Below are 11,885 nucleotides of genomic sequence, written 5' to 3' on the forward strand. Positions count from 1 at the left end.
TCTAGGGGGTCCTGTAACTGGACCTCTACACTTTGGGCCCCTCTTTTAACCACTGCCAAAGCCAACTGGCCTGACATGAACATAATTTTGTTAGCAGAATTCAAAATAAAAATGACATTTCAGTTTACCCTAGATTCTTTTTGCTCTGAGAAAATAGCACTGTTTATAACTCTGATAAATTCTCTTTCAATGATCACACATCAAATATTTCAACAAAGGAAAATTACGATGGGATAACTTCTCGTTGAGTTTATTTACCTAAACACCGGTTTCAGAAAAAAAATATGTGACCTGTGAATTTTTTTCTCGGAAATGGCACTTTACCGGCTTTGATATGGGTAATGGTTGGCTACATGGGTCCTTAAAATCTCGTTCTTTGGAATCATATTGGAAACTTCATAGAAATATGTGAATTTGTCGAGTAATATACCTGTAACTTCCCTAGTGATATTTGGGAAATTTCGGATGCGTGCTGCGCCCTTAAAAATTCAAACGCAAAAACGTAGTCCCTCTTGAGTCTGAAGATTAACTTAACACTGAGATGATAAAACGAAAACTTTATGTGACAAATATAATTTAAAAAATAATTTTCTTTGCATTTACTGAAATTTTGATCGTTTATTTAATTATTAATGACCAAGCGTATTTTTATTTCATTTTCACCCGGTGTTTGTGAGCTGCCGTGTTTAGCCAACCAATAAACTGTTTGAGAGGGAAATCTAGAAATATTCAAAACTATTTTTACTGGGTAAGAAACGTTAGCTTCGCCAAATTTTGTTGACATTGCTATATTGCTGAAATTTTAAATGAATATATCTGTATGAGATATTTTATTTGTAATGTTTAATCCATTAAAAATAAATTTACTATATTGGGCATAACTACACTAAATTCTGTAGAGTCCGGATTGAAATAAGTCCGTTTATAGGCTCAGAGCCGCTATATAAAATTCTTGATGACCCCCATATTTGGTGAACAGAACGGCCGGGAAACTGATTTTAATGCTAAATGCAACAAAATGTGCGCAATTTATAATATATTGTTGTTTACAAATAGAAAGGAAATATAATGTAGGCCTAAATGTAAAAATGAATTTTATCTTTCGGTGTTCATGTGAAATGAACGACATAATAGGATCGGCAAAATAAACATATGTAGCGATAACTATGGCTCTAGGACACAAAAGTAAGTCACATAATTCAATATTAAGTTTATAAACAATGCGACTCTTCTGAAGAATGTCATTTTATGTGAACACATTCGTATTAAGAATTTTCCTTTCTCAAAACGACGAATAGAAATACAGAAAATGGAGGCTAAATAGTATTTGGTGAAAATCTACGCACTCTCTATCGGTTTTAACCTACAGACATGGCCGGCGTGAATGTCAGTAAGATATGCATCAAATACTATGAATAGTACAAACACGCACCTAGAATAAAAGCCTACAACTCGTGCCAATAATCGGAAGCGTGCAAAAAAGTAACCGGTTATTTGAACCAGGTTTTCCATTTTTTACGTCACTTTACTCTGTGTCGTCGCGTTACAAAGTGCTTTAACGTCGATACTAAAATTAAAATTATTTAATTTAATGATCGAATACTCGTTGTTTGTTGTTAGTCATACTAAGTTAGAATAAAATTTCATGTTATTAATTTATACGATCGAATACTCGTTGTTATGCTTAGGTAAATAAAACGAAAACGATGTGCCTCGCGTTATTACTAGCACTCCTAAGACAATACTGGCTCGCAGGACACGCCCTCGTGCAGAATTGAAATTCAGATGTAGTCGTGTTAATTAACACTAAAGACGTTACCGTTTAATAAGTGCCTAGTATTGTACTGACTCATTTCTTGCAGAATTCATTGTTGTCCATTTCTGCATCAAAATGTGCAAATTATGGATTTCTTTCTTACTATATCATTCATCATTTCATCATTGAAAAAAAAATGAATAGAAGGAATAGAGAAAATCAAGAAAACGGGTTTCACCAAATAGCAAAGAAATAATATAACATACGTACTTGCACCTCAATGGAAATCGATGTTAATTACCCGATTTTTCTAGTATGGTATTGATCAGAATTTAATCGGAATGTTGAACTGTATGATAACTGGATATGCTATACGGATGACGTCTGATAAACAAATATTGTTTTGTTTTTAGTGGAAATATGCCGTCAAATGTTGAAATCAAGGCTAGGGTGAAAGACGTCGAACATCTCAAGAAACTTGCAGCACACTTTAGCGGCAGCGAGCCAACAGTTATAGACCAAGAAGACACATTTTTCAACGTACCGAATGGTCGACTTAAATTGAGAAAGATGAAGGTACCATATTTTACATTGTATCTAAAGTGTAGTTGTTCCATTTCTTGGAAAATTTATGGAGTAATCACGTACAAATTATCTCTATTTGCCATGAATGCAAGTTGTATATACTATTTTTGTCCAGGTTATATTTACTATACGGTTCTCAACGACAGAATAGGATGCTTAACAGGTTGCCAATGGTTCGTTTTCATTGAAAAATCACTTTGTAGATATACCATACATTTTGCATTATATTGACATTTCACTTTATGTAGAAAGAATGCAGTCCGTCAGATTGATGTCAGTTCTACAAGGCAATGTCTTGGTTTCATATTAAACGAAGGTGATTATGTTTTAGGGACAGCAATCACAGCTGATTTTCTACAAGAGAAGTGACGAGACAGGCCCGAAGTCTTCGGATTACAATTTCTTTCACACGGATGATCCAGAGAGCCTAGAGGTAATACATAATTGACCAAGACAGTAAAAAATAAAGATTAAATAAACAGCTTAAGCATTTTGTTAAGAATTGCATAAAATGAAAACTAGAAACGATACCTCAAGAAGACGTGATAATGTTTCAAATGTTATCACGACATGAAAATATTGGCGACAGTTTCGGCGATATTTTCACTTTTGAGTCTGCTTTAAAATCAAAGGAAAATCTGACACATGAAATAAACTTGATAAACTTTAACCACATTAAACATTTTCTTCAGGTGACGTTAAGCAGTTTAATCTTTGAATTTTCTCTATTTTAATACCAGACGACCCTACAGTCGGCCCTTGGAGTGAAGGGAAAAGTTAAGAAAATTCGGCTTCTCTATCTGGTTGGTCAGACACGTGTGCACGTGGATAATGTTGAAGGACTGGGAAATTTCATGGAGTTAGAGGTAAGGGTGCGACTTTATACTGTTACAAATATGGTGCTTTCCTATATGAATAATATATGAGAGGACAAGAGCTCATTCGGTTTTAGTTTAAACATATTTTATTTCAGTATTTCATGAATTATTTGCTAAACGTTAATTAAGGAATTGGACATATGTACATAGTTAAGCCAGAGTTTAGCCAAAGAAGTCAGAACTCTGGTTACTCTGGCTGGCCAGAGTTCAGCCAGAGTAGCCAGAACTCTGGTTACTCTGGCTGGCCAAAGTTCAGCCAGAGTAGCCAGAGTTCAGCCAGAAAAGCCCGAGTTTCTAGGATGTTAAAATGTTCTGGCTACTCTGGTCAGCCATAGTATCCAGAATAGCCCGAGTCACCTGGATTTCATTTGCTCTGGTTAGTCTGGCTGGCCAGAGTAGCCAGAGTTTCTAGGATTTTAAGAGTAGCCAGAGTAACCTGGTTCACAAAACATTTTTCGTCTTAGCTGAGTTTGATTATGAAACCTAATATGTCATTTCTATCTAAATAGCATGTTTAAACTGAATTTCAAGTTAATATTTATTTTTAAGTGACTATTTAGAGTAGCCAGAACTCTGATTACTCTGGAGTAGCCAGAGTAGGCAGAAGTCTTGTTACTCTGGCTGGCCAGAGAAGCCAGAGTTCAGCCAGAGTAGCCAGAGTTAAGCCATAGTAGCAAGAGTTTCTAGGATTTTAACATGTTCTGACTACTGTGGTCAGCCAGAGTATCAGGTGTAGCCCGAGTCACCAGGATTTAATTTGCTCTGGTTACTTTGGCTGGCCAGAGTAGCCAGAGTTTCTAGGATATTAACATGTTTTTGCTACTCTGGTCAGCCAGAGTAACCAGGTCCCATGTTCACAAAAGTTTTTCAGTCTTAGCTGAATTTGATTACGAAATTTAATAATTGAGCCATGCCATGAGAAAACCAACATAGTAGGTTTGCGACCAGCATGGATCCAGACCAGCCTGCGCATCTGCGCAGTCTGGTCAGGATCCACGCTGTTCGCTTTTAAAACGTATTGGAATTGGAGAAACTGTTAGCGAACAGCAAGGATTCTGACAAGCCTGCGCTGGTCTCAAACCCACTATGTTGGTTTTCTCACGTGACTCATATGTCATTTCTATATAAATTGCATGTTTAAAACAGAATTTCAAGTTAATAACTATTTTCAAGTGGCTATTTAGAGTAGCCAGAATAGCCAGAACTCTGGTCACTATGGCTGACCAGAGTTCAACCAGAATTTAGCCAGAAGGCTGGCCAGAATAGCCGAGTAACCAGGATGTCAATTGCTCTGGCTACTTTGGCTAGCCAGAACAGCCAGAATTTCCGAGATGTCCATTGGTTCCAGCTACCCTGGCTAGCCAGAATAGCCAGAGAAAATACTTAAATACCTATTGCGAAATGACCCTTTTGGTACTCTCAGGTTTGATATTTTGTGTGTTTTATATGTATCAAGTGATTCATAAAATGGACTTCAAAGAATTGTCTTATTTTCAGACAGCAGCCAGAGTAGTCAGACGTTCTAGGATTTTAATATGTTCTAGCTACTCTGGTCAGCCAGAGTAGTCAGAGTGACCATGATTTCATTTGCTCTGGCTACTCTGGCTAGCCAGAACAGCCAGAATTTCCGAGATGGCCAGGGGTTCCACTAGACCTGAAAACCCAAGAGTCCCAGGACCCTTGGGCCCAAATTTTGAAGGGTCCTTTTCCAAAATACAGGGGTCCTGTCCCAACACGTCCATATAATTGACTATATTTTTTTTATTTAGTAATACATAGATCTTTACCTAAGAAAACAATAAACCCAAGATCATGTTACAGCATAATAAAAATGTCAGTTTCAGGTCATATAGTCTCATGTTGTAAACTAATATTTATCAAAATTCATGTTATTTTGATTAGGTTTTTCTTCTAAATTTCATTTAATTTTTATTAACAGAACAGTGCTATAACACTCTATAAAAATGTATCCAAAATGTACTATCCGGATACTGGTACACTTTCGGAATGTCATCGGAAAGTAGTTTTTGCTCAGTTTACTTGGCTAACTAAGCTAAATCAGAGATAGTTCCTCAAATAATGATGATACTTGTCATTAAAAACTGCACTGAAAGTCAGCTTTTTTAAGGAATTTTGGAAATACGCATATGACATCGGGTGTAATTAGACTCGTGAACAGACATTCTGAACTTATTTTTGCTTTCAAAATTCATCAAAATTTGTGACGTTTCTTGTTGAAATTACGGTATGATCACTAAACAATGGTCTAATTTAAAGTTGGCATGAAAAAATCTTGCAGCGCACTTTTCACATGCTCGGTAATCAGCTGCTTACGATAATTTAATAATTGGCGCCTTTTTTGACAGTACACAGGATCAGTACTGTTTATCAATTAATTTCAACACTTCATTGATTCTTCTTACCTATGTGCACTCACCGTGACGTAACTTGCTGATAAAAAATCAGCGAGGCATGTCTACAGGAGAAAGGGCGGGATTTAGCAGAAGATCAGAGGCAGGAGGGCATGACCGCGAGTGTTTATTTTGGAATACACGTGACTATCGAGGAAATAGTTTTACTGAAGGAAATGAATGATAAGAGAAAGGATTATCAAAGGAAAATGCCTCCGGGTCCCGAAGGACGCACAGGCAAGTATCACGCCGGGTCCTTTGAGCGTCTTTTGAAAATCTCCCGGGTCCGGACCCGAGGTCCCGGGTCAAATGGAACCCCTGGATGGCCATTGGTACTAGCTACCCTGCTAATCAGAATAGCCAAAGAAAATACAGTAAAACCTGTTGCCAGAGTAGCCAAAGTAATCAGAACTCTGGTTACTGTGGCTGACCAGGACAGCCTGTTTCATAATTTTCACATAGTCTGGCTACTCTGGCTGGCCAGGGTAACCAGAAATAACTGAAATACGCACGGGTTCTGGTTACTCTGGCTGGCCAGAGAAAATACAGTCAAACATGTAAACTAGAGCCATTTTTAAATGTATGACCCTTTTTCATAATAATCATATTATACATGATTAGGTTGCAATAACTGTTGTATATAATTATAATGTAAATAAAAGTTAAACCTGTTGCGTGTTGTGTGTATGTTATATGAAGACTGAAATTCACAAGGATTAAAGCGGACAGGTGTATATCTTTCTGGTCGATGGAAAATATTTAAAACAAGCCTAAAAAATAGAATAAAATAACAACAACAAGAACAAAGAAACTGTTAGACGGCATCATTTTCGAACAAAGTTAAGAGTAACACGAATCGAAAAATGACACTTTTAAAAAAAGTAACAGGGTATATGCAAAAGCTTATGTTTATGTACATTGTAAATAATGATCAATATGTTTTACTTTCAGTAAGTTATAATTATACAAAGTAGCCTACAAGGTCTATGGCAGGAAAAATCAGCATTTATATTTGATATTACAGCCCACATCTAATTTATTTTGAACTGGTAGGCGTCCAGAATTTTTGACGTTTTCGATCCACGACTTTTGAAAATATTATGACAAAATATTAAATTGACTACTAAGATACATATGTAATCTACCAATATGGCAAACAGAATTTTGATATTCCTTCAAATGTCTTCAAAAATGACTTAAGTTTTAACGTACCTCAAATCGGGTTGTACAGTTTTCTATATGCTTATACAATGCATTTCCAAATTCATTGTTCTCAAGACTCTTAATGTAAAACTAAGAAGTCGTAAAAACATTGCGAGTCCGGATATTATACTAGTAATATGCCTGTATCATGTCAAAAGGTATTTTTCAATACAAGTTCTTCTATCCTTCAACAGTTTATACAGGTCCTGGCAACTTATTTATTTTTCCCCATCTAGCAGAAAAGATATATCCATCGCACTACCACAAGGTTTCCAAAGGGTTTTTGCTGCACCCCAGCGCTAAATTCTGCTTCCCACGAAGGGTAGATACGACGAAGCGACACCGATCCATCCTGAATCTTCAGTACTTATACGGCTGTATGCCATACCATACTGGACAGTGATTTAGTGCAGTGCGACCTGGTTGTCATGGTCTTGTTTTGCATTGACCCATTCTGGTCTTATTCATAGCATATTTTATCCCCAGTGTATTGTCTCATATTCCTTCTGTTGAAAAAAATGGCACCAAATTGAAACGAAAAAACACAGGTACTCGAAACGGTTACGGGTGTAAAACTAGTAAATGCATTTTTTTCCGCAAAGTGGCGTGTTACGTGGTTTTTAAAGAGCTGTCTTGGCCCAAAAACACATGTACGGCCCCGGTCACGTGAAGTCCTTTAGTATGGCATCCGTGTGTGTCGAAGTTGGTGTCACACTTATAATTGGAATTTTCTTTGAACAGAAAACTATGATGCCCAACTCTGGCTGAGTATTTCTCCCATAATCGCGCATAGGGGTGAATCAGTCCCTACTATGTCAAATATTAGGATAGGCGCAAATGGTATTGAGAAACTTCTCAGCAACCTGAACCCCCATGAGGCCAGTGGTCCTGACAAAATCAAGCCTATCATTCTTAAAACACTCTCTGTAGAACTGTACCCCATCTTTGAGGTCATATTCCAGAAAACCCTTGAGGAAGGATGACTTCCATCCCAGTGGAAATCCGCATATGTTGCCCCCATTTTTTAAAAAAGGTGATAGGTCAAATCCAGCCAACTGGAAATAGTTATTAACTTGAAATTCAGTTTTAAACATGCTATTTAGAAAGAAATAACATATTAAGTTTCAAAATCAAATTCAGCTAAGACTGAAAATGTTTTGCGAACACGGGAGCTGGTTACTCTGGCTATTCTGGCTGACAGAGTAGCCAGAACATGTTAAAACACTAGAAACTCTGGCTGCTCTGGCCAGCCAGAGTAACCAGAGCTACTTTAATTAACCACTTGAAAATAATTATTAACTTGAAATTCAGTTTTAAATATGCTATTTAGATAGAAATGACATACATGTATTAAGTTTCATAATCAAACTCAGCTAAGCCTGAAAATATTTTGCGAACACGTGACCTGAATACTCTGGCTACTCTGGCTGACCAGAGTAGCCAGAACATGTTAAAATCCTAGAAACTCTGGATACTCTGGCTGAACTCTGACTACTCACTCTGTTAGAAACAGCCAGAGTAATCAGAGCAAATGATATCCTGGTGATTCGGGCTACTGTGGCTACTTTGGCTGACCAGAGTAGCCAGAACATGTTAAAAATTAAGAAACTCTGCCTACTCTGGTTGAAATTCCAGAGTTCTGGATACTGGATGAACTCCGGCTACTCTTGCTGAACTCTGGCTAGCCAGAGTAACCAGAGTTCTGACTTCTCTGGCTACTCTGACTAAACTCTAGCTGAACCCTGGCTACTCTGGCTAATTTCACACACATTTGGACAGAAAGCTATAACAGCTTACAGTTGTCCTCTCCTCAGCTCAGTCGGTTTTAAAGATGTAACATTAGACGAGATCTTCCACAGCTACTAAAAACTCCTAACAAGGAATCATTAGTTTTATTGATATGCAATATAAGGTATTATTATGACAGTATGCCGTGTCATTTCTAAAAGGTTTGTTTTGATTTGGCTGAAAGAATATGAAAGAAATCAGCTTCATTCTATTTCACTTCAAACAAGTCAAAAAAATCCTAAACAAAAAAAAAAAAGCTACCAAACCTCCTGATGCCATGGGAAAGGTATTTAGGCTTGTATTGTTTTCGAACTTAAATTTTGCGAAAATAATACAACTGCATATATGTTTTATGGACTGAACACGGATGTTTTATACATGAATTACAGGTTGTCATGAAGGATGGTCAAAGCGTAGAAGAGGGACAAGCAGTCGCCAATGAATTAATGAAGAAACTGGATGTACACGAATCAGATCTTATTTCTGGTGCTTATATGGATTTAATTCTGAACAATAAACAATCTGGTTAAATTATTTTAGTTTTGTTGGTTTTATAGATATACTATGTTAGCGTCCAGGCTTTATATAACCAAGTGTGTCCTAACCCCGGCTCAGTTCATTATATCCCCACAAAACGAAGTTGGGGGAGGGGGTCGGTCCGTTGGTTTTCATGGTTTCATGATAACTCATGAAAGGCTTGGATGATTTAAATAATTTTTGGTACACAGGTGAAACATCAGAAAATACAGACCATGCTCGACTTTGGGGTCAGTAGGTCAAAGGTCAAGTGACCCTGAACAAAAAAACGGTTTCCGGATGATAACTTGAGAACGCTTGGGCCTAGGATCATAAATTTTGGTACACATGTGTAACATGATTAAATACAGGTCAAATTCGACTTTGAGGTCAGTATGTCAAAGGTCAAGGTCACAGTGACTGGAAACAGTTTAACGGTTTCCAGATGATAATTTGAGAACGCTTGGGCCTAGGGTCATACATTTTAATACGCAGGTGTAACATCATAAAATAAAGGTCAAGTTTGACTTTGAGGTCAAAAGTCAAGGTCACAGTGACTAAGAACAGTTAAACGATTTCCGGATGATTACTTGAGAACGCTTGGGTGTAGGCTCATAAATTTTTGTACACAGGTGTAACATGATAAAATACAGGTCAAGTTCGACCTTGAGGTTAAGAAGTCAAGGTCACAATAACAGAAACAGTTTCGGGACAACTTGAGAACGCTTGGGCCCAGGGTCATGAAAATTGATAGGGAGGTTGGTTATGACCAGCAGATGACTCCTAATGATATTGAGGTCACAGGTCAAGGTCACAGTGACACGGAACATTTAAACGGTTTTCGGAAAATAACGATTTCCGGATGATTACTTGAGAACGCTTGGGTGTAGGCTCATAAATTTTTGTACACAGGTGTACATGATAAAATACAGGTGGTCAAGTTCGACCTTGAGGTTAAGAAGTCAAGGTCACAATAACAGAAACAGTTTCGGGATAACTTCAGAACGCTTGAGACTAGGATCACGAAACCTAATAGGGAGGTTGGTCATGACTAGCAGATGACCCATATTGATTTTGAGGTTCGAAGGTGAGAGTGACCTGGGACATTTAAACCTAATCCGGACAAAAACTTGAGAACGCTTGGGCCGAGGATCATGAAAAAGGGAGGTTAATCATAACCAGCAGATGATCTATATTGACTTTGAGGTCAGTAGGTCAAAGCTCAAGCAAGTTTGGCTTTAACACTGGCTTAGTTCTGTTACAAGACCATATTGTGGGGGTATAATTCGTCACTCCTGTGACAACTCTAGTTACGTTTTCAATTCATTATGTTCCGTGTTGGCGGGTATCTATGTACAGGGCGGCCAATCCTCGTGACGATAACGAAATGTCCGCGGGTTGGCAATTCTGTGTATTCCAGTAACACCAAAGTGCGGGGAAAGCAGAAAATTTGCGTGAATGTAACACTAGACTTTGAAAATAAACGACAGAAATGGCGCCATTGTAAACCACGGAGAATAAACTGGACAGTATCTTTTGAACTAAGTAATACTGCTACGAATGAATATGTGAATACGGCTGTGGACACACTGTATTTCTTATCGTCATGAAGTACGTATATGCTTTGGAAAATTCTTGTTTTTTCAGTATCATTCATGAGAATGACTACTGGCAAACAGTTTTGATAGGCTTGAATATGGATCTATAAGCCAAAGGTTCTGTTTCCAATTCTATTAAAAAATGTAACACGAATCTTACAGAGAACTATAATAGTACGGATGCAGGAACAGTGTTAGTTTGCCTGAGGGTCAAGTATATCCAAAATACTGCTGTAAAACAGCGTTTTACCACCAGGCAACTTGCAGTGAAACATCTTTTATGCTGTCTTGAATTTTTTGATCGCGATATCCCAGTAATTCAAGCCATACTGAGGTGTAATTCTAAAGGATACTGGCATCAGTGTCAACGGAATCGAGGAATAATTAGGATGTCCTTGTCAGTGTTGTCAAACAATTACAGACTTTCATTTGTACATATACTGGATCTATTCAACTGATCGGATTCGGGCGATATTTCATTACTGTTTTCAGTATTAGTAACTTCTATCGGAGTTAAGTATTTGCTGCGTATCTCCAAGTTTCTTTTCTCTTGTGAAGCTAGAGTTCACGGCTTATCCACTCTAGTACGACACTCATATCACCATTTACATGTATCATGTCGGTTATTTCGTTGTTTTTGGTAGACGGATATGCAGGCTGATCTTGGTCTGCACTGGTTGCAAAGGCAGAATCAATTGCCACCAGCAGGCCAAGGGTTAAAGTTATAAGATCGAAGTGATATTTTGTCTTACATTGTAGATTAAACCGATTCGTTTCACGCACTTTTTATGAAATAACACAGAGTTTTGTCGTAACATTATACATGCCTTTCCTTGGTATCAGTTAAAACATTGAATCTTCATGGGTTATTTACACCAAAATTTGAGTAAAGGCTGGGTTTTTTTAGGTATTGAGGTATTGTTATTTCGTCAATTTCGAATGATGTATTTTATCACCATTGAATCCGCGCGGTGAAGTACGAAAGCATTAAATGTTGTTAGTCAAATTTTGGTCATGCAGCGGACTTATTCGAAAACTTAACATCTGATCATTTAGGCCTACATTTATTTATTTTCATTTACCGCGAAATACAAGTCAGAAATTCACCGGTGGTAGTTTTGAAGTCCAGGTTGCACTTGAAGTAAAGATT

The 11,885-nt window shown here is 37.5% G+C and overlaps 2 protein-coding genes across 4 annotated transcripts in view; one reads left to right on the forward strand and one right to left on the reverse strand.

Annotated features, from left to right (window-relative positions):
- LOC123536245 (uncharacterized) overlaps positions 1-549 on the reverse strand; it is a 24,105-nt gene extending 23,556 nt beyond the window's left edge. The window contains exon 1 of one of the 2 annotated variants that reach the window (XM_045319242.2): positions 431-549. The gene's annotated coding sequence lies outside the window, so the exon portion shown is untranslated. Of the gene's footprint in view, positions 1-128; positions 225-430 lie in introns of those variants that run through there. The other variant, XM_045319241.2, reaches the window with a different exon arrangement.
- Positions 260-9,155, forward strand: LOC123536246 (uncharacterized). 2 transcript variants are annotated; one of them, XM_045319244.2, is made up of 5 exons: positions 260-338; positions 2,170-2,332; positions 2,673-2,774; positions 3,082-3,207; positions 9,011-9,155. In XM_045319244.2, the coding sequence occupies exons 2-5, from the start codon at positions 2,177-2,179 to the stop codon at positions 9,149-9,151; spliced, it is 525 nt and encodes a 174-aa protein (XP_045175179.1). In that variant the 5' UTR covers positions 260-338; positions 2,170-2,176; the 3' UTR covers positions 9,152-9,155. The 2 variants fall into 2 exon arrangements, with proteins under 2 accessions (XP_045175179.1, XP_045175178.1); XM_045319243.2 differs by lacking the exon at positions 260-338 and adding an exon at positions 372-748.
- Positions 9,156-11,885: the final 2,730 nt, after the last annotated feature.

This window comes from Mercenaria mercenaria, chromosome 17 (genome assembly GCF_021730395.1).
Source record: "Mercenaria mercenaria strain notata chromosome 17, MADL_Memer_1, whole genome shotgun sequence".
NCBI lineage: Eukaryota > Metazoa > Mollusca > Bivalvia > Venerida > Veneridae > Mercenaria > Mercenaria mercenaria.